Below are 26,154 nucleotides of genomic sequence, written 5' to 3' on the forward strand. Positions count from 1 at the left end.
CGAATGGTGACCCAAATGTCTTCAGCACAAGAAGTCCATTCTGGTCTGGCGACGCTGATCAGCTCCTGTTTAATAGCTATCACTACACCACCGCCAAGACGCTGACCGGTGGAAGCGTAATCGCGGTCTCTACGATATACATAGTATCGAGGATCGAAAAGTTCTTCGTCTCTGATACCTTTGGTGAGCCATGATTCTGTGAGGGCAATTAAATCGTAATCGTTTGAAAAGGTATTTTGAAGGATCGTCGTAGTCTTGGTACGAAGACCTCTACAGTTCTGGTGATATATTGCTAAAGACATGGGGAGTATTCGAATAAATGTTAGTGAGTAGGCGGTAAGTTATACATATAAATGATAACTTCAATAAGTGAGTTCGGTTATAGTGGTCATGCAGTTTTACAAAGTAAGTAGATCTAACACAATAATTTCTTGGTATGGGTGCATAAAGTAGTTTAAAATAATAATGGTATAAAAATCTTGTAATACGCATCTCTGGCTCGGCTAGTGATAATATTATTCTGATGTTGATATAATTAGATGGAGGTAGATATCCATATTTGAGGTAAGAGCGGTTAATAATACTATTCAGTTTATATTTGAGTGAAATATTTGTTGACAAATGAGTATACGGTAATTTGCTTACCACGGCGGAGAATATAATTAGTGTGTGTGAGACCGCGATTGTCCGTCGAGTAGGTCTGATTGTCGCGAGTGCAGGGGGTCGCCAACATGCGGTAAAATGTATTCCAGGTTGGTTCTTGAGAAGTGTAGACTGATTTAGAAAAGAATTAGAAAGTTTGTGGGAGAGGGTGAAATGGTAGAGGGAGGGTGAGTGTAATAGGAGTGGATAAAAGGAGGGGGGAAATGTATGGGGAGACACATGAGTATATGAAAAATCCATTTTACGACGCGAAGAGAATGCAGATCGACTCAGGCTATTTTCTTTAGGTCCTCTTCCTTGAAAATTGGTATGGGAGGCGAAGTGGGATTTTTTCTCACAAATATCCTGGTGTTTTTTATCCACGTGAACTGGAATCCCTTCTCCTTGGCAATACCCTTGGCCCGAAAAAGGAGGTTTTTGTTAGAACTAGTCAGATGGTCGTTGACATAGATTTTTCTATCGTCACCAGGGTAATTCAGGTCCTTCGTGCTTATTCCTTTCCTTCGTCGAATTTCGGTGATGAATTCATTTTTACGCGAGCGGGTGGTAAATTTAACAATTATTGGTTTGATTAATTTGGAATGAAGTGGGTCTTTCGCCGAGACTCTGGTGGCGAACTCAATTTCGTTAGTTTTAAAGTTGTGTAAGCCAAGTTTGTTTGCCATCTCTGATAGAATGTTTGGAATGTTTTCATTGTTATCTTGAGGTATTCCTTTTATTTCGACATTCTGTAGTCTCATCCATTGCTCCCTTTTGTTGGAATCTTCTTGTATTTGTTTGATGGTCGATTTAAGGGAGGAAACTTCTTGTTCCAAAGAGTCTACTTTGCTCATTGACTGTTCGAAAGCTTGGAATCTATTGGAAAAGTCATCCAATTTTGAGTTGTTGAAGTCCACAGATTTTTTCAGTTCTGACATGTCTTCCTTGACTTGCTTATTAAGTGTTTTGAGAGAGGCAAGTTCAGAAGATATTTTTTTTATTTCTACCATTACATCTTCTATTGGGTTGGTTGACGTAGCGGATGATTGGAGTGAAGTTTTGCATGCAGTGCAGCGCCAGCTTCTTCTTTTCTCGTTATTAGCCTTTCTGAATGTAGTTTCAGATGTTCCTCCGCATTCGTAATGAAACTGCTTACTGCAGGAGTAACACGTGATGCCGTCGGTAATAGTTAGTTGGCACTTAGAACAGTTCATGTTGAAAAGGTTGGGCACCTCTGGATTGTCGGGCACCGGCGATGAAGTGGATATATAGCTGAGTATGTATGTCTGTCAGAGCACGCACGGCACTGCACTGCCTCTAGTAGGTAGTATTAAATATGGCTACGCGGAACTGCACCTTACTGGACTTTATAATATTGGTTTCACAGCAAATTAACATCAACACTGTAGAGATTATATAAGAGTCAATTTTATGTGAGTTCACTGAAAAATTTTGCGAGGTTCAATGATACAATTTGATGTTTTAACTGTAGGAAAGCAATTATTTTAAGAGAGCGAAAAATGACGTGTGTGTGACACTGTAATCTGTTATATGAGATTATTCATTCAAAGCACTGTGATGCAAATAATCAATAATGTTCTCTTGAAAACTATATTGGAATAATTAGTAGACAAGTACCTTCAAATGCAAGTATCTATCGATGAATGTATTCATTTCATCACAATATTCACAGTAAAACCGATCGCGGCCGGTTTGGGACGAATATATTTTTTATGCAACAGCACATTAACTTTTAATAGTACAGGTGTCATCGGCAGATGTAAATATTCTAGAGGATTATACGTTTTCCTTTTGTAATGCGCGGGTCTGGCTGTTTAGCGGACAGTTCGTGGGAGAATACGGAGGATATAAAAGAGTTTTTTACGTTTTATTCGGAAGGGATGAATGCGCATGTTAATTAAAGAAATTTTATCACATTCGTGGAACTAGCATCTGCAGAAAATGCCGGACTCTAAAACACCATTCTATTTTTGGAATATATTAATCAAGATATTTTTTTAAAAACACATCTGCATGTTTCTTATTAAGCATATCATATTATCCTTTTTACTGTCTCCTTTAAATTTTTTTCCGTCGACATTATTTTGATATTTTTCAGCCATTTTTACCCCACCAGGTTTCACGTTACTACTATAGTTATAGAAATGATCTTTGTTTTATCTATAATCTATAGCGTCGAGTTCTATACCTGTCACCAAATGATACGTCCTCGCAAAACTGCTTCTATCTACTTTTCTATCACGGTCAAACATATAATATAAGCAGATTTAGAAAGATAAAACCACGATTTGTATTTAATCTCAAAAGTTTACCATGGACGCTACCTTATAATTTTGAATAATTCTATAAAACAAAAACAAAAAACGCCAAACAGTTCACTCGGTCAAGGTTTTCCAATTTTTAATTTATCTTGATTTATTTTTTGATTTAGGGCGATGCACTACGTCGTGTAATATTTTGAATCGAGCCGCTATCAATAGCACACCTTACGTTGATGGCGATAAGGCTTAAATTCCCGCTTAACACCATCCACCTGTTTTGATTTATGCAAGAAAAAAACATGGCCAAAAAGTGCCTTTTATTTTATTTTGTGGATGTTCAGGCACAAATATTTAAATGTTTTTAAATCATTTTATAAATAGCTTAATTTGCCACATTATACAATAAAACTATAACCGAAAATGGTTTCGTAAGTAGGAGATTTTGAACTTTAAAGCAGTTTTCTTAGGCCTTATGAATAATTTTTTCTGGGCTTATAAAAAGACTGATTTAAAAAATACTCGATTATTTCAAAGGCCAGGATGTATTCTACTCGCAGTATTTAATTAAAGCATTTGAAAAATTTCTAGGCCACCAAATTTTCAAACCAAAAACACATGATTTTGCATTACTACGTAGTGCGTCGCCTTAAGTGTATTTTATTAACATACGTTGAAAAAAGGCGAATATATTTGAAATTGAATGTCAAGCCGGAATATTTTGATGAAATAATATTATTTTGTCTTGGCCCGAGGGGTTAAAAAACTTAGCTAATCTTTATTATATATAAGGATTCTGGTCATGTCAAGAGAGCCAAAATGTGAATGAATGTGGATGTGGGAAGGATTGTTGATGTAGGTACGTACGTCAAGGCAGGGTTTCTTCCTTATGCATACTTGTCTTTGCGGGAAAACTACTTGTACCATTTTATTCTTTTAATGTAGCTTCACAAAAAAAGCTAGCCAAATTTGTATTGTATTAAACCATCATGAAATGATCTTGAAACTTAAATTTTTAGGTTTAATTTAACTAATTTACATCATATTCTGTAGTCCCATCACTTTCACCAGTCAAAGAAACGCAAGGCTGTAATTACAAATACATTAGTGACCATCACGCAGTTTAATATTTATGCTGCTTCTTCTAACCCTGCGGCCGTTCTTGACCCAGAATGGTGATTGCTCCCACTTGTTCAAGTTATAGTTCCACCTACAGGGGTTGTGTTGGCTGGGGAGGGACAGGAGCGGTCATAATATATTTTCAATGTGGGCGCACACGGGCGGCCGTTCTTAGGGATGACTTGCGGGCGATCGTCGATTGCATCATTTGACTCTCGGCGAAAATCTAAATGAATTAGATTAGGTACTTGAATTTAAAGTGAGACTGCGATTTCACATGGCACAAGTGCACAACATTTATGTTTAATATGTTACGCCTTGCGCTTTTATTACCGATAGTAAGATGTTGGTATTAATCAACATCATCTTATATTCGATCAAATACGCACGGTATGTGCGTCTTCAATCCATATCTATGGTGAATAATAACAATTCACAGTACCTAGATAATATTTTGTATATAATATCCACTTTGGGAATCAGGTGGTGAGAGGCACGAAATAAAAGGCGTGTCGTAGTGTGCCAGACCGATCGTATTGTTGCCGGTAGGTTGCATTGTTTACCATTCGGCTGTCAGTACGTACCTAAGTAGGTCGAGCGGTTTATTATTAATTAGTTAATCTGGATTTTTCTCGACGCCACAATTATTATAACTAGAAAAATAATTCTCATCCGTAGGCTCACAGCGTAAACTTCTTCTCGACTGTACAATACGTCTTTCAGGAATATCTTACAAATTCTCTAAAAATGCTTTATCATCAGATGATTTAATCAAATTATAGCGATTATATACTTGTAAGAAAATAATAATGAATTGATATGTGCAACATTTTCGTTGGCTCGCACGCGGGCGGCGGCACTTCTCGTGGCGGCCCTGTGTAACCGAGAGCGGGAAGGGTTACCCGGGTAAGGGCTGTTGTTTGGCACAGGTGCTTTGCCCATCAACCCTTTACCCCGCTCAGCGCACACAATGTGAAACGCTTCCTGGCAGATACGCCTCGGACGGGTTTTTTCGTACATTTTTTGTTGGGCGGGGATGCGAGCAAACCCCTACAATGATAATTCATTTTTTTACTACGCGATTGGGTATCTTGGCGGGCCGGGTACATCGGAAGATATATGAGTATGGATTTTTTTATTACTTTTACCTAATCTTAATTTCATAGGGAAGTTCAGAACATATTGTTATTGATAAAACTGGCTTGACTTTTTTAATATTCGAATTTGTATTCATCGTTATATCGTTTGAATCGAGATAAAATATGAATGAGAAAAATCACGAGAATGACATTTAATTTTTGAATTAAAAGTAATTCCATAATATGTAATCGGACAACTTTATATTTTACAAAAAAAATATGAGTTTCAATAGCAGGTCATTCCAAATTCGATATGTTCTTGTGATCTTTCTCCATCAGATTTTATTTCGATTCAATAAATCCAGGAATTTTCCTTAACAACAAAATTTGATCTTCAAAATTAGCTGAACCATTTCTTCACCTTTGAAACATTGGATTTCTTAAGGCTCTCGACTCTCGACCACGAATCCGTATGTCTTGGGTTGAAATCCCGGCATACACAAGACAATTTTATTTAATTGTGTTTTTTCACTATTAATTTATTTAAAATAATAAATAAATAAAGCCAGGTTATTCCCCACTGCCCTCTTCCCAATCTCCTTCCCCTCCCCACTACTTTCAGCCTCACAAGATACTTCGATTGGGGATTCCATGGTCTCACTGGGTCCTGTCAGTTGAGAAGTGATTGGGACTTTGAAAGAAACGTGTGGGAACGACACTCTTAGACTGCCGATCTCAATCGTATCCAGGAAAAGTCCTGTTTTAACTGAATTTGTCCGTTTCGTTCTAGTTCCGGTTCAAGGTGGTGGCCGTGTTGGATAGTAACATTTTATCCCGCCAGAATTCGCGTGCTCATGGTTCTTACTACGAGCTGTCAAATCTGAATAATCAATATTAGGTAGGTTCATACCAGCTTACAGAAAGTTAAAAAAAAATAATTGTCATTGATATGGAGATATTTCTCTTTAGAAATTGTATAATTCCTAATTTGAAAAGAAAAATGTCACGAAAAATATGTATGATTTATAATTAAGTAGGTACTATTTATTAAGTACCTACTTACAAATCATATGCTTTTAGAGGAAATTAAGTTTTGGTTTATTACATAAGAGAAAATTAGAAACTATATTTTTTGGACACGAGGTCTACTGTTCACAGAACTACTGGTGATAGTTTACGTAAATATATTATCAGTATACTCAGAATATATTTACTTATTAAATAAAAAAGCTTAATTATTAAAAAAACACAATTCACTACTAACGAGGAATATATAAATTTATTAATGATTTAATTAAGAAAAAGAGCAATGATTGCCAAAGTTTTGTAGGAAAAAAATACAAATAAATGGTTTTGTTACTCTGTTTTTGAACCTCCCTTTGATATCAAATGTCTGCTGCGATTTGGAAAGATGCATATTATCTGAGGGAAGGGATGGCATTAGCGCTGCGGGGGGAGGGGAGAGGTGGATGTGGGTAGGGAGGAGGGGGAACAGAAGGGTTGTGTGGGAACGGAGGGCACCTGCAATGCGAGGAGAGTGCTTCAGTTTCCTATGCAACGAATTCTTAATTTTTTTCACAGTTCATAAAAATTACTTTTCTCAAATAAAACCAGCTTTAGCAATAAACCTTTCACCCAATTAAAATTGACAAAAGTTATATATATTGACATTTTTTTTGTATGCCGTTTGAGGAGGGATTTTCCATTCGAAAATTTGGAAAGAAGTATCTTTACTATTTTAAAAACATCTTTGTTGGTGGAAGGATTTTTAATTTTTTGAAAATATGCAATAACTTTATTTTGCTAAGAATGCAGTGATAACATACAAGGTGTCGGGAAACTAGTGGAAAAAGTGGGAAACTGTTGAATCCACGTTAAATTTAAACTTAATTTTGTAGGCCAAAAGCTTTGTAATAACCTACCAAGTGCCATAAAGGTGGCCTCAAGTCTTGATACTTTCCGTAAAACATGTGCTATATATATTTTAAAAAAATATGAATTGTATACACTCACAAATATTATTGTCACCTTAACAGAAGTTAAATGTATTTCTCAAACTCTATTTCTTAAACCGGGGTAATTGTTTTTCTTTTTGTTATACTGAATAGTTTTTTTCCCTTTAATTTTATTTGGTATTTTATATGTTTTTATTATTAGATGTGTAAATTTTTTTGCTCATATTTAAAAAAAAATCTTCAAATCTAACAAATAAATATATGAGAAATAATCTTTTAATAGCGTTTGTTAAAAGATTTTAATTTTTTTTTTAAATGTTTTTCTATTTCCCCACGTAACGGAATTACCCAGCCTCCGCTAATATAACGTAGTCGTTATTCTTGTGAAGATTTATTGCACTTCATTTCACATTTCGAGACTACTTAGGGCTGGGAACGCTAAGAAAGAATTTTCAGTGACTCGACGAGATATTTATTGCTAAAACAAAGTCTCTAATTAAGTGTGAAGAAAGTATTCATAATTTGCCTGTGATAAGCAATATTACTTTTCAGGGTAAGGGAATGTCACATACTATTTCGTCTCTCTGAAACGAAAGCATCTTACGATATCCAATGTCCTTATAAATGTATTAGATGAGTCGAAATTGTTCACGAAAGACCTGACGAAAGCTTTGAAACTCAAATAAAATATACTTCTAAATACCGCAAACCTACCTTCAGATCGATATTACCAGTTAGACAAGCGTACAAAGATAACATAAAAAATCCGACGGTAAACACAAGCTTTGGACAAAGAAACCACAAATACCAGGAAATAAAAGCATTCAAAAATCTTTCACTCGACACAAAAAATTAGGGAAACAAACAAATTTCACGAACTAACTTAAGATATGGATTAAAGACCAAAAAATATATATTAGAAAAAAAAATCTTAAAAGAACAAAAATATACATAGTACACATATGAAACATTACCGGACCAATAATTATATACATATTGTTTAATAATTATTATATTTTTATAAAATTTACTTTAATTTATTTTATTTCTTAATATTTCATGTAAATTCAGTTAATTCAACAAAATGTCAGTAAATTTCAGGTATTGATGTATTGTAATTAGTCAATGATTTCAGGCCATTTTATGTACGTGTACAATTTGTCACATAAAAATGTAAAATGGGGGCCTCAGAACGGGTAAAGACAGTGAGGCTCACATTACCAAATAATACTTTAAAAAAATTATAATGTATAAATAAATAAATACACTTATCTATAAAATGGGGGCGCTGGCGGCAGTAGTGTAGATATTGTAGAAATACCTAAATTGAAAATCTTTGATATAGAAAAAAGTTCGTTATTTCCTCCTCTGAAACTAATGATAATATCAGCCTTATGATGTAATAATTAATTAATAATAATTTTTGGCTGATTTGTAAAACGCCGTTGTTGTGAAAAATCACCTCAAAGGCGCTGTACAAATAAACATATGATAAAATTAATATAATTGGCTTACAACTAAGATTTCTCATTATAACTAGTGACTTAAATTGAAGACTCATAGCTAGTGACTGAATGAACTAGTGAACTAATGCAACATTTTTTATTAAATTTATAATCTCATTTTCCTTTTCGATTTTGATTCTAAATTCTTACAATTTTTCAATAATGCATTGATGTTAATTATGATTGCTAAATTACATAAGTCAATTTATGAAAATGGCTAAGCGTATACAGTAAAAACCCTGACAATCGTATAAATGTTCATTTTTATATCTAATTAAAAACTACCAAACTTGATAATGGAGCAAAGAAACGCTGTGTTTGCTGATCCATAAGACCTACAAACATATAAAAGACATCACGACATCGTTAAAAATCGATTGGGACGCATAACTGTACAATTATTGTCAATGCAATTCCAAGTCAATGTGATGACATCTAAATACACTTAGCGTTGAAAGAACTGTCGTCCCAAGTTCCAATGCACTGAGTCCCGCACAATGCCATCTCCGGTACCTACTCGTGTTGATTCAACTCATCCGTCGCGAAAAAACTGTGGGTAAAAAGTGCAGTTGATTGTATGCATATCCATTATAATCTAGGTCAGGTACGAGGGATGGAGGGTGCATCTGCACATGCGCCAATCAAGGAAGGAAAGGGTTGCGTGGGAGAATTTTTACAACCCTTTTTTATCGCAATTTTACCCACAGACCCATTTCTGATAGACCCTTCGATAAAACAGATTTATTATGGCACATTGCGTGCGTTTTTTGCACTGTGAACCAAGTCGAAGGTATCAAGGCCATTGTGCATTGTTCATCTCAGTGGAGTGTGACGTGGATTAAAGTTCCCTTTGTCAGTCAACCCTTTCTTCTGTAATCTGTTTTGATAACCTGTGTACTGTCTTTCAAGGTACAATAAGCGAATAAATGCATTAAGGCTTTCTTATAATGGCAAGGTGCTTTTCCCACCGCAATTTGGATCTCACTAAATTGATTGCCTTTCCGAACTCGCATACGGGAGATGCGTAAACTTGGAAGGGTTGTTTTATCATGTGAGAACCAGCAAACCTTTTATTTTAACTGTGCCATGGGTATTTTTTACTATTATTTAATTCGTTTTTTATCTTATCGCAAGAAAACGCTTTTTGCTCTGCGTCAAAGAGCATTCGCTCGCTGTAATTTGTAATCGTCAAATTTGGGGTTTTTGTATGATTTGGGTTCTTTGAGGTCCTGTCCGTGTAATAGGTAAGTAGTAGCCTGTACTGGGTGTAGGGAGTGGGGAACTGAACGTAGTCATTATTCCTTTACTTCAATGTCATATGTTGATTAAGAAGAGGAAGCAGGATTGTTTGAATGCAGTTTTTATGCTTCCGGCTTTTTTCAATCCAAAGTGATTGTGAACAATGATGTATGCACTTCCATCCACATGCGTTACCTAATATATTCCGGGGATGATCGTTATTTTTTTGTTTTGATAGATGAGCGGACAAAGGTTATTTATATTTGATTGTGCCTTTATAAAATAAGAGAAAAACTTTTCTGGAACACCTTTAATTTTTTTATAAAACTCGTTGGACTATTAAACTCATACTGGCTTTCCTATAAAACAATAGTAGGAAATTACAATTCCTAACCGGTGTCGCCGGAGATGCAGCATTTGAGCAATTGAAAATTATTTTACAAACAACATGGCATCTTGAGGCCAGCGCCCTTGAGGTGTTTTTGCACAAAAACGGCGCTATAAAAGTCATCCAGGTATTATTTATTATCTTGCCACAGACATAAAAAACCACGTCAGTGTGTTTTGACTAATTTTTGACAGTTGTAGCGTCATTTCAAAGCTTTGTGGTTGAGTTGACCTGGAAAATTTACACAGTTAAAGCTGCCAAAACCATGCGCAGAAAATTATGTTCGCTATAGCAAGGTAACGGTCTGCAGCACAGTTAAGTGTAGATGCATTTGGTTTATGTCAATTGCTTACCGACCCTTGGGACGACGAGCTTAGCTAGATTTTAGTGAGATTTATTTATTAATATTCGGGAAATCGAGAGTTTACATTTATTTCAGTTTGTACATAAGTGTTATATAACCAAAATAAAACCAATTATAGATTTCCTCCTTGTGACTTTACCTCTACTGAGACAGCATAATCAGAAATAAGTAAATTAAATTTGTAAGAAAGGAATATGAATTCAAAAATTTATACAGAACAGAAGATTATATAAAACTAAAAATTACAAAACAAAACATTTATAGCCATGGAGAGAGGTTGTACATATAAATCAAATCGTAATAGAAATATATACAATAGAGACATAACATTATTCACAAACCATCAGAGAAATATTCTTTTATGGGCGTCTTGTATTTGGTAAGTTCGCAATTGAAAATATCCACCTTGGATAATTCACTATTGTAATTAGTGCATAGTCTGTTCAGACAGGAATTCTGATTAAAGTTAGTTTTGCATTGATCCACCCTGAACAGGACAGAAGAGCGTGTTGAACGCGCAGGTACATTGAATTGAATCTTATTTAGCAACTCTGGGCATTGAATATTATTGTTAACTACTTTATACAGGAATAGTGCATCCTTATGATGCCTCCATACACTCAGTGAATAAATTTTAAAGTATGAAGCTTCAAATTTTCAAATTTAAAGAAGGCTTCCAGAAGTTAATGATATTATAGGACATCCTCTAAGAAAATCAAATACAAGAGTGGATTTTTTCTCTTCAATTCTTTTAGGAACAAATTCCACTAACCCCATCCTCATCCAATGCATGGTACGGTGTCTTTGTAATTTCACGGGCATCAAGGAGACCCAAATTTACAGCCCACATTTTATGTGTCACCAATAAAATATTTTGTTTGGTAAGAAATCTTTTGTCGCTCGGTCGTAAAAATTGGTCCTTAAATTTAATAGCCCAGGAGAATGGATATCATTGGACATTTATTGCTGAAAAATGAAAATAATCAGTGGTGTTCAATTCATACCTGCAAATTACCTGCGTTTTATTTCGTTTTCTGCGGTGAATATTCTTTTTATTGTTTGTGACAGACCATTAACTGAAGAATCCTTTTCTTATATGCCTGCTAATATAATAATGTGGGTTGTTCACCAACCCCGAAGAGCGGTTATTATGTAAACCAAAAACACAGTGCATAAAATGGTTTATTATTTAGAAATTTTTTTCAGCGTGGTTTATCTGAAAAATCAATTCATCCAATAAAATAATATAGTGTCGCGTTTATTTGCATACAAGTGAAGAAGAAATTAAAAATAATTTTTGAAAACCACTTGTAAAGTTCAATAGATTGTGCATTTAATTTGGGTGGCGGTTGTGGAAAATGTTGCCTCGGGAACCATTCATTGGATAACCAATACATCTTCATAGGAACTGTTGCCCCGGGAACCATTCATTGGATAACCAATACCTCTTCCATAGGAACTGTTGCCTCGGGAACCATTCATTGGATAACCAATACATCTTCCATAGGAACTGTTGCCCCGGGAACCATTCATTGGATAACCAATACATCTTTCATAGGAACTGTTGCCCGGGAACCATTCATTGGATAACCAATACATCTTCCATAGGAACTGTTGCCTCGGGAACCATTTATTGGATAACCAATACATCTTCCGTAGGAACTGTTGCCCCGGGAACCATTCATTGGATAACCAATACATCTTCCATAGGAACTGTTGCCCCGGGAACCATTCATTGGATAACCAATACCTCTTCCATAGGAACTGTTGCCCCAGGAACCATTCATTGGATAACCAATACCTCTTACATAGGTCACCTCAAGTGGTCCGCTGCGTTTGGCGATTTAGCAGGGTGCCCATGTTCATGGGGTGAGGTTTGTCCAGGATTTGGCAGCTTGCGTGGGCCGGATCGGGTAGATCGTTTGATCTTTACAGCCGATTTCTCTCGATCCATTGCCTTGCACTGTAGCGGGACGGATATATTCGTACTTCCGTCAATCCTGGGCCATATGGGGTTAACGTAAAAAATAAAGTAAATTTGACATTATCCAATAACAATAAAAAATAATTTGCCACATTAAAAAGGCAAAAGTGTGTGCTGTCTGTGAAACTTATTTATTATTTTTTCTCTATTTACCTTTCCATTACAATTAGAGTAAATAGTTAACTAAAGTTTTTCTATATATTTTTTTATTAATTTATTAATGACAATTGTGCAGACTTACTGCGATATTTTCAAACACATTGTAAAATTATAATTTGAAACAAACTTTAATTTCCTAATCGTGAATCTGTCACCAAAAAAATAATTGGTAATTAACGAGCTCAGCGCTAGGGGGCGTGTGAACGCAAACAGAAATATTCTACAGGGGCGAACTAAGACGTTACAATGATGTAAGATTTTTTATATTTAGTATTAATATAAAGAGGATCTTACCATTAAAATATTTTATGAAAAACGGTTTGATAATTTTACAAAACGTTTTTCAACTGTAAAATTAGAGATAAGCACCAGGTTTTGTTTTTCTAGACGTTTCTAGAGGTTTTAGTAATTTCTCCAGAGGTTTTAATTTTTAATTTTTAATTTCTAGAAACATCTGAGATTTTACAGAAATATTTAGAATAAACTCCACGCAAATTCGACAGGAGTTCCATCCATTACGCCTGGCCGCGCGCCAAATTTTGTTTAAACATGACTTACACTTACGAGTATATCGTTAAGATTCCCACTTTATTTTAGAGCCTGTACCAGTTATTAAAATAAAATATTTTAAAACTAGCATGTCTCGGCACAGAATATTCCTAATGAGTAAAAAAAAGATAAAATCAATCTTATTTGTATACATGTATTTTTCAACCTAATAGATGAATATATAAATAAACTTTCTTTCTTTAAGACCGGTCGGTGGCTGTGTTGACATCGCGTTTTGTTCCCACCCAGGCGTAATGTGTTCCATTCCTCGGCTGGCTAAGTCCTCTATCACAACACAAGCAATATTTTCCGCTTACTGTGGTGGTAGTAGGAGATTTTCAAATATTATCAGGTTATTCGTAACCCGGAAATATTTGTCTTTCTTTTAAAAATTAACAAAAATATATATTTACTGCTTATAGTGCCTACGCGGAATTTCCATCCGAGCTTCCTTTTTATCGAAATTCGGCTATTAATGAAATCTTGTTCGCCCCTGGCTAAAGCCCAGATTGTAAATCTATCTCATATGCTGCAGTCAAGTTTAACATATTGCACTGACTGATTTATTTCCCTCGCGGAATATTTTTTACCGTATTGCACCCTCGTGGCAACTTGGCTACAGCAAGACCTACTGCCTTATCGTGCATATCGCCCTGCCAACTCTGGGCAATGACAGCTAGCAAACTATTCAAGGAAACGCTGGTGGTGAAATAACTACAGAAGAAGTGTTAATTTTATACACAAACTTCTGAGGACTACAATTAGTGGCGGATCGTGACTTTTGGGTCTACTAGAGTGCTAATATTATAAAAAATGGCATTTCTGATGTTGTTATAGCTGAAAACGATTTTTTATTTTTTTTCGAAAATCGGTTTATTGTTTGAAGATTTTCAGGAAATTTCAGTATAGCCGTGCGCCGCACGGAATTCCTGAAAATCTTCATACAAAAATTCCATTTAAAAAAAATATATAAAAAATCTTTTTCAGCTACAACAACATCAACTAAGCCATTTTTTGTAATATTAGCACTCTAGTAACCCAAAAGTCACGAGCCGCCACTAAGACATAAGTATTGTATGTATTTTCATATAATTGTAGGTATATTATTAGGACTATAAACGAACTTGGTAAATGATTTATTGATATTGATGCTACCTAACCATTGAGTGTTCGTATTTTTATATAATTTTAGGTACGTTATAGTACTATAAATAAACTTGGTAGATAGCCGCTTCAACACAGGCTAAGTCTAGTGAGGCGGGCTATGATAAACCTTAACACATAACTACATTAACATTTCAATTATTTACATTTTTTTTACCTACTGTTTATATATTAGGTACTTTCTGTTGATAAAATTATATACTCATCTAATTTATAAACCAATGTACAGAAAACAGTCTTTCATGTATTTCTATAGTTATAGTTTGAAAATTTGTCACAAATAAATTATATTATTATTATCAATTCTATTTTTTATTTGGTACAATATTTTTTACATTTCAAAGTTTTCCAGTAATGTTGGCCTCGCTGGGTGGCTTGCCCGTGCTGAGGCAAAAATTTTATAATATGAAAATATAATCTACATCTATAATACATTTATAATATGATCTTGTGTGTTTGTGACTGATGTGTGTTTATATTGGTTTTGTGTGTTACGTGTAGGTTTTATTTTTATTTTATGCCATGAAATTTTGGTAATATTATCTCTTTTGTTCTTTAATCCATTTTGTAATTTTGTGTGTGAATTTATTTTTCTCAATTTTAATTTCAAGTTTTACACTGTTGAAAGCTTTTATAGCATGGTAGTGGTAGTGTCTTTGTCCAAAGCTTGAATTTACTGTCGGAGTTTTTTATGTTTGGTCTGTTAGTGTTATTTTGTGTATGTTGAAATTATTTTTTTTTGTCAAAAATGTAGTTTAGTAGTGTTTTAACGTATAATTGGCGTATATCTAGTACGTCACAGCTGTTGAATATTTGGTCTGTATCAATCAGTCTATGTTTTTTTAGTATTACCTTTAAGATAGTTTTCTAAAACAATGTTATCTAGGTACCGAACACTGGTAATGTTGAGGGCAGGAGGAACACAGAAAGTTCACCTGTGCGTTGGACTAAACTAAGACGCTGAACTAATGTCGCGTCGGTGTCCACCGCTCTTCGTGTAGCGCAGGATTATGGATATGTGGAGGATTCTCGTCGACCAGGAAAATTAGAGTGGAGTCACGATCCCCTGAAATGAGAAAATGATTAAAGAAGTAATAACCAATTAAAAAATTTCATTGCTAGGTATTTCTTCTGGTGTCCAGTTTCGGATAAGGGCTTCCTTAAAATTTTCTCTAGTTTTTTTCTCTAGCTGATTCTTGAGCCGGTACTAGGATCTAGGAGGTATTGTCCGAACCCGTCAGTTCTCTTTGTGTGGTCAGTCCAATTTATCTCTGGCGGTCACTTTGCCAACCCAGGATGCCATCCAATGATAATTCATTTAATCTACTAGCTCTACCCCGCCACACAATGCTGTGTCTCAGTCTGTCTGTGCAGATAGAGTAACAAAAGCGCGTGATGCTTTTAGTTCCAACAGATGGCGCTGTTTTAAAAAAACATATTTTACCTGTCAATGGTGACATCTATATAATATATACGCATATTCGTATGCAACGTTGTGTCAAAATTTCAAAGCAATCGGCGAAGAACTTTCGGAGATTTACAATTTTGAACAAACGAACATTTAGTATATATTTATATAGACTGGCTGTACCTCACCATGCGTTGCTGATAGAGAAACAATATTGCGTGTTGCTTTTACGTCGAACAGATGGCGCTGTTTTGCACCTGTGACATTTTTTTAAATGTCACAGGTGACATATATATGATATTGGTATATAAAAATCTCGCATATTCTAATGAAACGTTTTGTCTAAATTTCAAAGCAATCTGTGAAAAACTTTCGGAGTTTTCAAGATTTTGAACAAACTTACATTTACATTCTTATTTATATAGATGGTTAACTTACAATCGATAACTTGCTAATATTTATATTTATTACTAGTGACTTACAACTAAGATTTAGAACCAATAACTTATGGCTAAGAATTATTACTAGTAACTTCCAACCAAGATTTATAACTAGTGACTTACAACCATAGAATAAAGATATTCTTCGCTTACAACCTAAGACTTGTAGCAATCAAATAAGTAGTGAGACTTATAGCAAGTGACTTGCAATCAAGACTTATAACTACTGACTTTAAACTAATATGCACATATTTATGACCAAGTGAATGGGAGAGGGCACCTGGAATGAGACAATCCAAAGTACTCATAAAAGGACCAGACCCTAGACGAGCCAAGAAACTACTCGATATGGACAGAAACTCGCTGAGGGAACTGGTAGGACTACTAACTGGACACTGCTATCTCAGGAGGCACATTCAGATATTGGAAGAAGAAAACACCAATAGATGCAGGAAATGTGAAAAGAATGAAGAGACTCCAATTCACCCATGGTGCCAATGTCCTGCCCTGGTGGGTACTAGACTCAAATAACTGGGGAAACATACAGTAGAACCAGAAGACATAGTCACATACCCAATGACAACCCTGGTGAACTTTATTGAAGGTAGGTACTGGATTGTTGTTAAAGGAACTTGCCATAAATATATCTACAGTATATTATTTAATTGGCTCGCCCACGCCGAAACAAGAGCCTGGACCACGGGTCATATTCTGTTCAATTATCATTTAACATTCTTTTCGACAGGGGCCCAGGCTTGAAAGATTGGCACTTGAATTCTTGGATAATAATAATAACATGGCATTTACATAGCGCAGTTTAGTGTAATTTCACATCAATTGCGCTTTATTATAACTAACTTAAAAACGGTGATTTAATATTAGTGGTAATGTTTTTAAAATTATTCCTACAGTGTGCCTTACCTAATACAGATCTAATATTATTACACTTAATATACTGTTTATACAAAGTGATGACAAAACTAAGAATAACAATAACAACAGGACAGGACAAAACAAGAACATTAAAACTAATACATAATATAAGGCTGGTCGCATACATACGTTTTCCGTATTCGATTTCCGAATTCGTTTTCCGTATTCGGAATTCCGTGAGACTGGCGCAAACGTTCGTTTTTCTTCATTCGGAATGTATAAACGTCAGAACCAGTGTTGCCAACAAGGGCGATATATCGCCATTTAGGCTACTCAGAGCGAGAATCGGCGCCGAAAAAATCTAAAAGGCGACTGGTCGCCAATTAAGCTACTTAAAAAAAAAACAATTTTAAACATGTCCCGAAATTCTCTAGCCACCCCCCCCCCATGAAATTTATTTTTCTGGGGACAAATTTTATATTTTCTTGAAATTCTCTAGCCACCCCCCATGATTTTTTTATTTTCTGGGGACAAATTTAATTTTTTTGAAATTCTCTAGCCACCTTCACCCCCACGAAATTTTTATTTTCACGTAAAAACATCAAATTTCAAACATGTCCCACCTAACAGCAAATTCGGCTACTTTACGCTACCTTATGTATGAGAAACGGCGATATTAGGTCAAGATCCGTTGGCAACACTGAATTACGAACGGAAATTTCCGTACGTTTGCGTCGGCACAAACAAACTGTATGCAATAGCTGCGTTCCACATGACGTCATTAGGTTTTTTCCATTCGGTTTCTCCGAACGCGCCGGCTCGCATTCGGAACGTGCGTAAGGAATTTGTTCCGTTCGGAACTAAAACGAACGTGTGCGGCAGTTAATGTATTTTCTACTGATTCCGTGCATTCGGATGTCCGAATACGGAAAACGAATTCGGAAATCGAATACGAAAAACGTATGTATGCGGCCAGCCTTAAACAGGAGGCAGTTTCTGCTCAGAAATGAGAATCTTCTGAGCAGAAATTAAAAAAAAGGTACAATAAGGAGGCAACCGAAACCAAACAATTACCGGAAGTTTGAGAAGATGGCTTATTATAAAATATTGAAAAGAAGTTAATATTTACGAATGGTAAGATTTTTTAAATAATTTTGTTTTTATAGCCCGTTTAAATTCAGCCAAATTCTGGAGATTAGTAAGAGCTGAGGGAAGTTTATTCCAGATGAGTGGGGCTGGTACACGAAAAGAGCGATCATAAATGGTTCGATTTGACCTAGAAAGTTCGATTAGACGATTACTATCTGCTGACCTTGGATCCACATTTTGCTCATATTTCCTGGTCTTTCCACCATATGATCAAAGAAGAATAGACGTATGACGAAGTTATTTTGTCCCCGAGGCTTAAAGCTCTACGTTTAGATAATCTTAGTGCAAAACTCATATTTAAAAAAATGAGAAAGCTAATGCAGGGTTGAAAGAAACATGGAATCAGATACGTGCGAACGTTTAGCAGCAGTCTCCTCTCGCCGCGTACTTTCTGCCGGGCTAAGTTCAAAGGTCTGCGGGTTGGTGGGTTTGTTAGTTAGTTTGTTATCATATCGTGTGACGGTTGACGGGTGGCGGGGATGAGGGCGGGTGACACGCTGAAGGTTGGCGACCTCTGTGGCGTGTGAAATGCAAACGGCAACTCTCGGTGACGAGTTCTTTAATTGCGGGGGCGAATGCGTTTGGAACACTGAGAACATTAGGGTGCAAGCATTTTTCTCAATTTTTTCGGAAATATTCAAACTTTACTACCCAGCTTGCCAAGGCTTGGATAAATAAAAAGTGTCTTATTCACGGATCAAGGCTCCATGGCTAGTGTTGAAAATGACCATGTGAACTATTGTTTTACATTTATTTCATGACGCCATAAAATGTTTAGTTTTTGCTAGTTCTGAAAAGTAACTTTTTTTGTTTTAAGTTGTACATATTACCTAATCAACTCATACCCCATTCCAGTTTAAGTACTGCCTAGCCTGCCTTATCCATATTAAAATTATGAAAGCATTCTACATTTTCAAAAATAGCGAAGGTGTCAAAAGCAGGAGCCAAGTATGCAAAATGACGGTGCCTTTTGGGTACAAATAATAATATACTCCGCCATATCATTAGTATAACTAACGAAATAATGATAATATTATATTATGTTGGCACAATTGACTAACTTTCATAATATTTTCTGCTTATTTATGTATTTTATCTAGTAGGTACGGCAAACATGTTGAATATTTTTAGTCTGCATCAGTCATTCTGTTTTTTTTTAAGTATTTGCGATTTCCACATGACCAATGGCTGAGTTTGTGCTCCTCCCCAAACAATGATTCCATTTTCTATTATGGATTGACATAGTTTAAAATATATTGTTTTCATAGTAGTTAGTCTCCATATTAACTTGTGGAGACTGAAACTTACCCTAGCACAAAAACTGTTTCTTCATAAAAATGAACTTTTTACAGTTATGATAAAAATTCTATTCCCATTGTTACACAGTGCAATTTGTATCCCATCGCAAAGTGACAAAGTGATGCATTAGTTGTCTTTAGATACGCGATCCTTCTCAGATGATTGTAGTGAACATGGTTCTCAGGTTACCAAAGAAAGATACGGTCACAGGTAGTTATCACGCGCGGATTCCTATAGATATTTTTTGCGAGCTTCGATGCGAGGATGAAATAACACAAAAAAACAACCCGAAGCTCACAGTTATTCGGGCCGAGGCAGGAATAATGTTTACATTGTGACAGAGTGAATTCTGAAATTTTGAAACTGTAAATTGCACAATATCTCCGCGGGCGGCGATAGGGGATGGGGCGGACCGGGCTATAACATTATCCGCCCTAGAAGAATAGAATAAATATTTTAATTATGTATTTTCATAGATAGCGTATACATCGTATAAATTTAGCTCAAGTTAAAATGTAAATATGTAATAATTAAAAATTTTATTGGAATAATTTTTTAAATAACTATTTTGAAGGTCATACTCATGAATAAAAGTGTTACTTCTGAATTTGAAACATGGGATCAAAAAAAATTTCGCTAGACAGAGATACTGGGTTCGATTCCCAGTTGTAACCATTACCTTTTAAAGTGTCTTGTTCTATTTAATATGTTTTTAGATGTATTAGTATTATCTCCTTCTTCACTAATAATTTTAAAGCTATTCAGTTGGCACAAAAACGGCGCTATATAAAATAGCACGTTCTACCAACCGCGAGAGTATAGAGAATTAAAATATTGTGAAGTTAACTAATTAAATGTAAAATAACATGTGTTATACAATTAAATAAATAAAAGTTATTTGCGCACGTTGGGATTTCAACCCGCAACCTGTGGATTCGTAATCGAGGATGTCAACTGCTCGATCACATAGGTCAGTAATTCCTTCAACTAGTGCTTAAATGAATCCAAACATTCAAGAACGGTCAGATATTGAAATATTTTGGTAGGTATTATGAAAATTCAGAATTTGAGAGTACACAAAAGTTCGGTTCTGTCCTCAAGCCAAACAACGGGGGTGTCTTTGATCAGCTCTAGTCAGAAGAATTTCATGTAAAAAAGGCGACCGTTTATTTTTCCGCTATCTCTGTTATTTTTTGCCACGGATAGTTTTTATTTCCCAGAAAATAACGTGATTTTGCAGAAACCTTGCAGATTCGTATACCTGGTCGTGTGTCCTGCGTGTGTGTACCCTGAATAAACCCCCGACGAAGAAAATAAATTTCGAACAAAAATTGCTGTCGAGTAAAAAGGTCATTTTAATCAGATGTGTTTATAATTTTCACCTTGGTTTGAAGGTGGATTTTTTTTAAATATTGCCTTTTACTACTTTATTTAGGGGTAGTTTCTGGTTGAACCTTTTATAAATTTATAAGAGACGAATAGCCAAGGGATTTGGATAACCTCACAGTGAGCATAATCGCCTTTCCACCTGATGTATAATTCTTTTCATGCAAGAAATAACACGTTCTTTGTATTGTTCGCTATTTCTATAATTCAACCTAAAGTCAGAAAGCGAAAAATAACACGTATTTTAAGATATTTTTATTTGAAAAAAAAAAATCTTTTTAATCGCGAATTTTTAGCACTCAACGCAATCGTAAAAAACCATTTGTAGGTTTTTTGTTTTTTTTTTGCAAATAGAGGGACTATTATGACTATGGAGCCGTTATCTATTTCGTAACTGTGAGAATAATATATTTTTATCTTTTAAATATCTTGAAAGTGTCGTAATCTATAACTGTTTCGGCGAGATGAGCATCCTTCGGTTTCGTTTATGGGGCTGTCTGTGAGTGATTGTAACACTTGTTCGATGAACAAGGATTTGCGTAGAATTCAGACGTTATTTAAAAAATGGAACTGATAACGAAAAAATTCAGAAAAGCGATAAAGTACCCTATCTATAATGCTATCGTCGACTTACTGTCAGAAGTAGTTAAATAACAAAATGTTAATTCTCAGATAATTAAAATTATCGTTATATCCAAGCTAAAATAATAAAATCCAAGCTAAAATAATAAAGTCAGATATATCTAAGCTAAAAGTCGACTTTTTTAAATGCACCCTTATTCGTCTATTACAAATGATTTTGTATAAGTATTAATAAAATAATAAGTATTTTCACAATTTATTCTTTTAAAATACAAAACATTTATAATATTGTATCAAAAAATCACCGTGAATGGCATAAGAACAAAATAGTGAAAAAATTTTTTTTTTTGTATTTCTACACCAATTAAGAGAACTAGCTCTTGAGTTTGGTGTAGGAGTAAAAAGTAATTTCATAGAGTGGATGATACGATGATAGTACAGGATGTGGTAACATTATAAAATATAAATATGGTTCCTACCTATATAATATAATATTTTTCACTAGAAAATTATTTTAATTCGATATTTAAAATGTGTTTCTCTTTTGTTTAGTTTTCTTTCGGTTATTAAATGAAGTCAGATTTTGTGATTTTTCAAAGGTCTGCGCTTCCATTTTCAATAAAATGTTATTTACTAACTAACTAGATTTAAATTTTGCTAATTTATTAAAAATCTTTTTTGCGTATTTCTGTTAAAAATTTGAATGCTGGCCTTTAACGAATGGATTGACAGGTCTCTTTACAAATTGTCCGTAAAAACGAATATGTTATTAGGATGTCGGAACATATGTTCCAAAAAATTATAAAATTGTAGCATTTTGTCATTATATTTATCAAGAAAAACATTGCCTCATGAACACGGGTTCCGATACGTTATCAAGTTTTTAACAGGATTTTAATAAATTAGCCTAACCTAACCCAACGTTTTTTTAATCTACTTTACTTGAAGATAACATGGCTATATGTATATTTGAAAATATTTTCTCTTCAAATTTAACTATCGCTCACACATTTTCCGACTGAAGGTAAATTATATGTCATGTTAAATGTCAGTTTATCCACTTCAGTAAAAACTTGTATTTGTAAAGAGGTACCTACTTACTGTGAAAAATTTTGTAGTGAAATAAAGCCTAGTGTCAAATAACCCAAAAAATAAAAATGGGGAACAAGTTGCCTACACGTTAAGAAAATGGTTTCGGTTCTATTTTCCGTTTATTTAATGAGTAAATTGATTGGTAGATACAAATCAGCATCTAAAAAATCAACGACAGAAATAACATGTTTTCTAATGAATCATAAAGCAATCATTAAACAATGGCTGGTCAGGACTATATACTAAGAATTGTCCCCATATTATTGCGGGTTATTATTCCCCTGCAAGGGGCTGAGCGACAGAGGGGGACCTAATTAAAAAAGGGGGCTAAGTTCAGGGCAGAATTCTTTGTGGAAGTCTATTAAAACCCTTATTATTAATTTAAGGATGCCCTATTTCCTGTCACATCGTTAAGAACTGAACGAGACATATATTGCAGACGTATTTTGACCAATTAATGGCAAGAAATTAATTAGTAAGCTTGGTATTTTCGCTTCCGATACAACATACCTGTTCGGTAAGTCTTTTTATTCCGATTTTTTATAAACACTTAGAAATGCAAGAAGTAGAGATAAGTGAACGAAGAAAAATAACTGACATGAAATACAGTTAATTTATTAAAAACTGCGGACCTATAACGAAATAATTGAAAGAGTTCCTAACTAAGTTTCAGTCAAAAGCAAATATTTGTTAAGGACGGCGGAACACGTGTTCATACAAATAATGATATTTATGTTGGCGTACTGATATTGTCTCATTCTGTCGTGCTATCTATTAGGAAAAGAACACGTGTTCTTGATATATTCCGAGTGACTAATATTTTATCAGGAAGATGGCATGCTATTTTTAACAGGATTAGTTTTCTTCGTGGGTAAAGATACTTTGAATTGTGATAATATTTTTTTCATTAGCTCCACCATAGACATATGAATATTAGTAGACCTGCCCTAAGTGATTAAAAGCGTATTATTCCCCACTCCCCATACCGGTTCCATTGGAGCCGGCTGTGCTCGCGTATGGCCTCAAGTGAATTTAGAAAACGTGACGTCATCATTCTTGTGCGAACTATGGTCGAGGCATCATCGGTTCATTTTACGAAATAACACGGCAAAATGGTGGCTTGTGGTATGAAAACTTGTAAAAATAGATGTGAAAAAGAGAATAAACCCAATTGTCGTATTACATTCCATATATAAGCATTATTTTACTTTATTTTAAGCATATTCACATCGTATAATATGGATCAGTTGTAGAAACATATACTATCACATCGAGAGATACGTCTGGACGCGAAACACAAAGCTGGTTGGTTGCTGGGAAATAAATTACGAACATTTATAAAAGTGTCTTAACTAAATACGTAAACGAAATATTCGACTCTGAAAATAGAAGAAATTTATTTTTGCCGAATTTGGACTTCGCAAATTTGTTTATAACGTGGCGAGAAATTTGCGCTCCCATGTAAAAATGTCTATTCATTCAAAAGCAGATTTTACTTTTAAGAACTAAATGGTGATATTATAATGCGAGATGCCTATATACTGTCAGATTGATTTATTGACAAATCACAGTCAGCTTTACCCCCTTCGGTCTTCAACAGTTGATTTTACCCCTCATCTTTAATTTCTAGTCTATATATTCATATGTCTGTGAGCTCCACACACTCGGAAAAATATGAGCATTGCTAATTTATTAAATTTCGGTTAAAAACCGGAGTGCAGGCCGTTTCATACTAAACTTTTATTACATTTTTAATATATCAGAACACGTGTTCATCTACCTGCATTTGTCCTGATAGTATAAAATGAAGATATGCAAAAATATTAAATATACATTTGTGTTTACTAAAAGTTTAGTAGGAAACCCATCAATTCATTCGTTAAAGGCCTGCAGTTGCATTTTTAACCGGACTACAAACAAATTGAATATGTTTTTTCCGGGCAGGAGACCACGTGGAAAACAATTTCCCTTATCGCCTATTCATCTTTGGGAAAGCTGTGTGGGGGGTATTTTTAAAGAAATAAAGGAGACGAATTTCTGTGAAGGAAACCGGTAAGAGGGGCGGGTAAAAATCTAGGGTAAGTATCTCACTCCATTTATGAATCCATCTATCCCAATGTCAATCCATTTGCAATGGAAGGCGATGGGTCAATTGAGTCCAGTTGGAGACGTCAAAGGATCTCCCTCAACTAGTGTGACATAGACAAACCTCACCTCATGAACCCGGGCACCCCTACTAAGTAACCAAACGTACAACATTACAATGTTGCGCATCTGATGTCATAAAATATTGCATCACGCATTAAAACGATTCTATTTCATTATTTAGAAAAAACATTCGGTTAAGTTGTAAGGGCGAATTCTTTCGTTAATAAAATATTTCCTAAAATCATTACAATAATTAATAACTATTGTAACAACAATAAGTGTACCTATTGTCAAATAGGCTAACGTAAAATAGTAAAAAAAATAAAACTTATTAAGGCAATGCACTACGTCGTGTAATATTGCCGCTATCAATAACAACCCTTACGTAGATGGCGATAAGGTTTAAATTCCCGCTTAACACCATCCGCCTGTTTTGATTTATGCAAGAAAAAAACATGGCCAAAAAGTGCCTTTTATTTTATTTTATGAATGTTAAGGCAAAAATATTCAATTTTTTTTTTCGATCATTTTATAAATAACTTAATTTCCACATCATACAATAAAATCATAACCGAAAATGGGTTCGTAAGTAGGAGATTTCGAACTTTAAAGCAGTTTTTATAGGCCTTATACATATTTTTTTCTAGGCTTATAAAAAGACTTATCTAAAAAATACTCGATAATTTCAAAGGCCAAGATGTATTCTACTGGCAGTATTTAATTAAAGCATCTGAAACATTTCTAGGCGACTAAATTTTCAAACCAAAAACACATGATTTTGCATTACTACGTATGGCATCGCCTTAATACTTTTTTATACCTAGGTATTGTGGAGGTCATGGTTCAAACCATTTTTTCGGTCAAAAATTACAGCCCTTATTGTTAGGCTGAAGACTAAATTATTTTATTGTCCATAAAGATTCTAGGGGCACAAGTCTAGTCAGTCCTAGATTGCCAATGTGTCTAATGGTTTGTGGGTTGATTAGCTCACTTGATTCATGCGGGTCGCTAATATATCTGTCTACTCAGGGCCCATAGATGAGATCAAGAAATATTATTGACTATTCACCAATTAGAACTGAGTTTGTTTTTAGGAGCGCTACGAAAAATTTCTTGAACGGACGATAGCACCCTTTTAAGGCGATGTACTACGTTACGTCATATTTTGAATCGAGCCGTTATCAATAACACACTTTACGTAAATGGCGATAAGGCTTAAATTCCCGCTTAACACCATCCATCTGTTTTGATTTATGCAAGAAAAAAACATCGCCAAAAAGTACCTTTTATTTTATTTTATTTGGATGTTCAGGCATAAATATTTAAATGTTTTTCGATCATTTTATAAATA

At 34.7% G+C, this 26,154-nt stretch overlaps 1 protein-coding gene across 1 annotated transcript; it reads right to left on the minus strand.

Annotated features, from left to right (window-relative positions):
* Positions 1 to 932: 932 nt before the first annotated feature.
* On the minus strand, positions 933 to 1,580 carry LOC149423765 (uncharacterized). The gene has a single exon (XM_089631894.1). The coding sequence runs from the start codon at positions 1,578 to 1,580 to the stop codon at positions 933 to 935; it is 648 nt and encodes a 215-aa protein (XP_089488020.1).
* Positions 1,581 to 26,154: the final 24,574 nt, after the last annotated feature.

The sequence above is a fragment of the Hesperophylax consimilis genome, chromosome 5 (assembly GCF_061612785.1).
Source record: "Hesperophylax consimilis isolate HC1 chromosome 5, BYU_Hcon_1.0, whole genome shotgun sequence".
In the NCBI taxonomy this organism is placed as follows: domain Eukaryota; kingdom Metazoa; phylum Arthropoda; class Insecta; order Trichoptera; family Limnephilidae; genus Hesperophylax; species Hesperophylax consimilis.

Bases quoted from the DNA above. Each gene is read 5' to 3' on its own strand.
- LOC149423765 (XM_089631894.1), bottom strand. From the start codon at position 1,580: ATGTCAGAACTGAAAAAATCTGTGGACTTCAACAACTCAAAATTGGAT.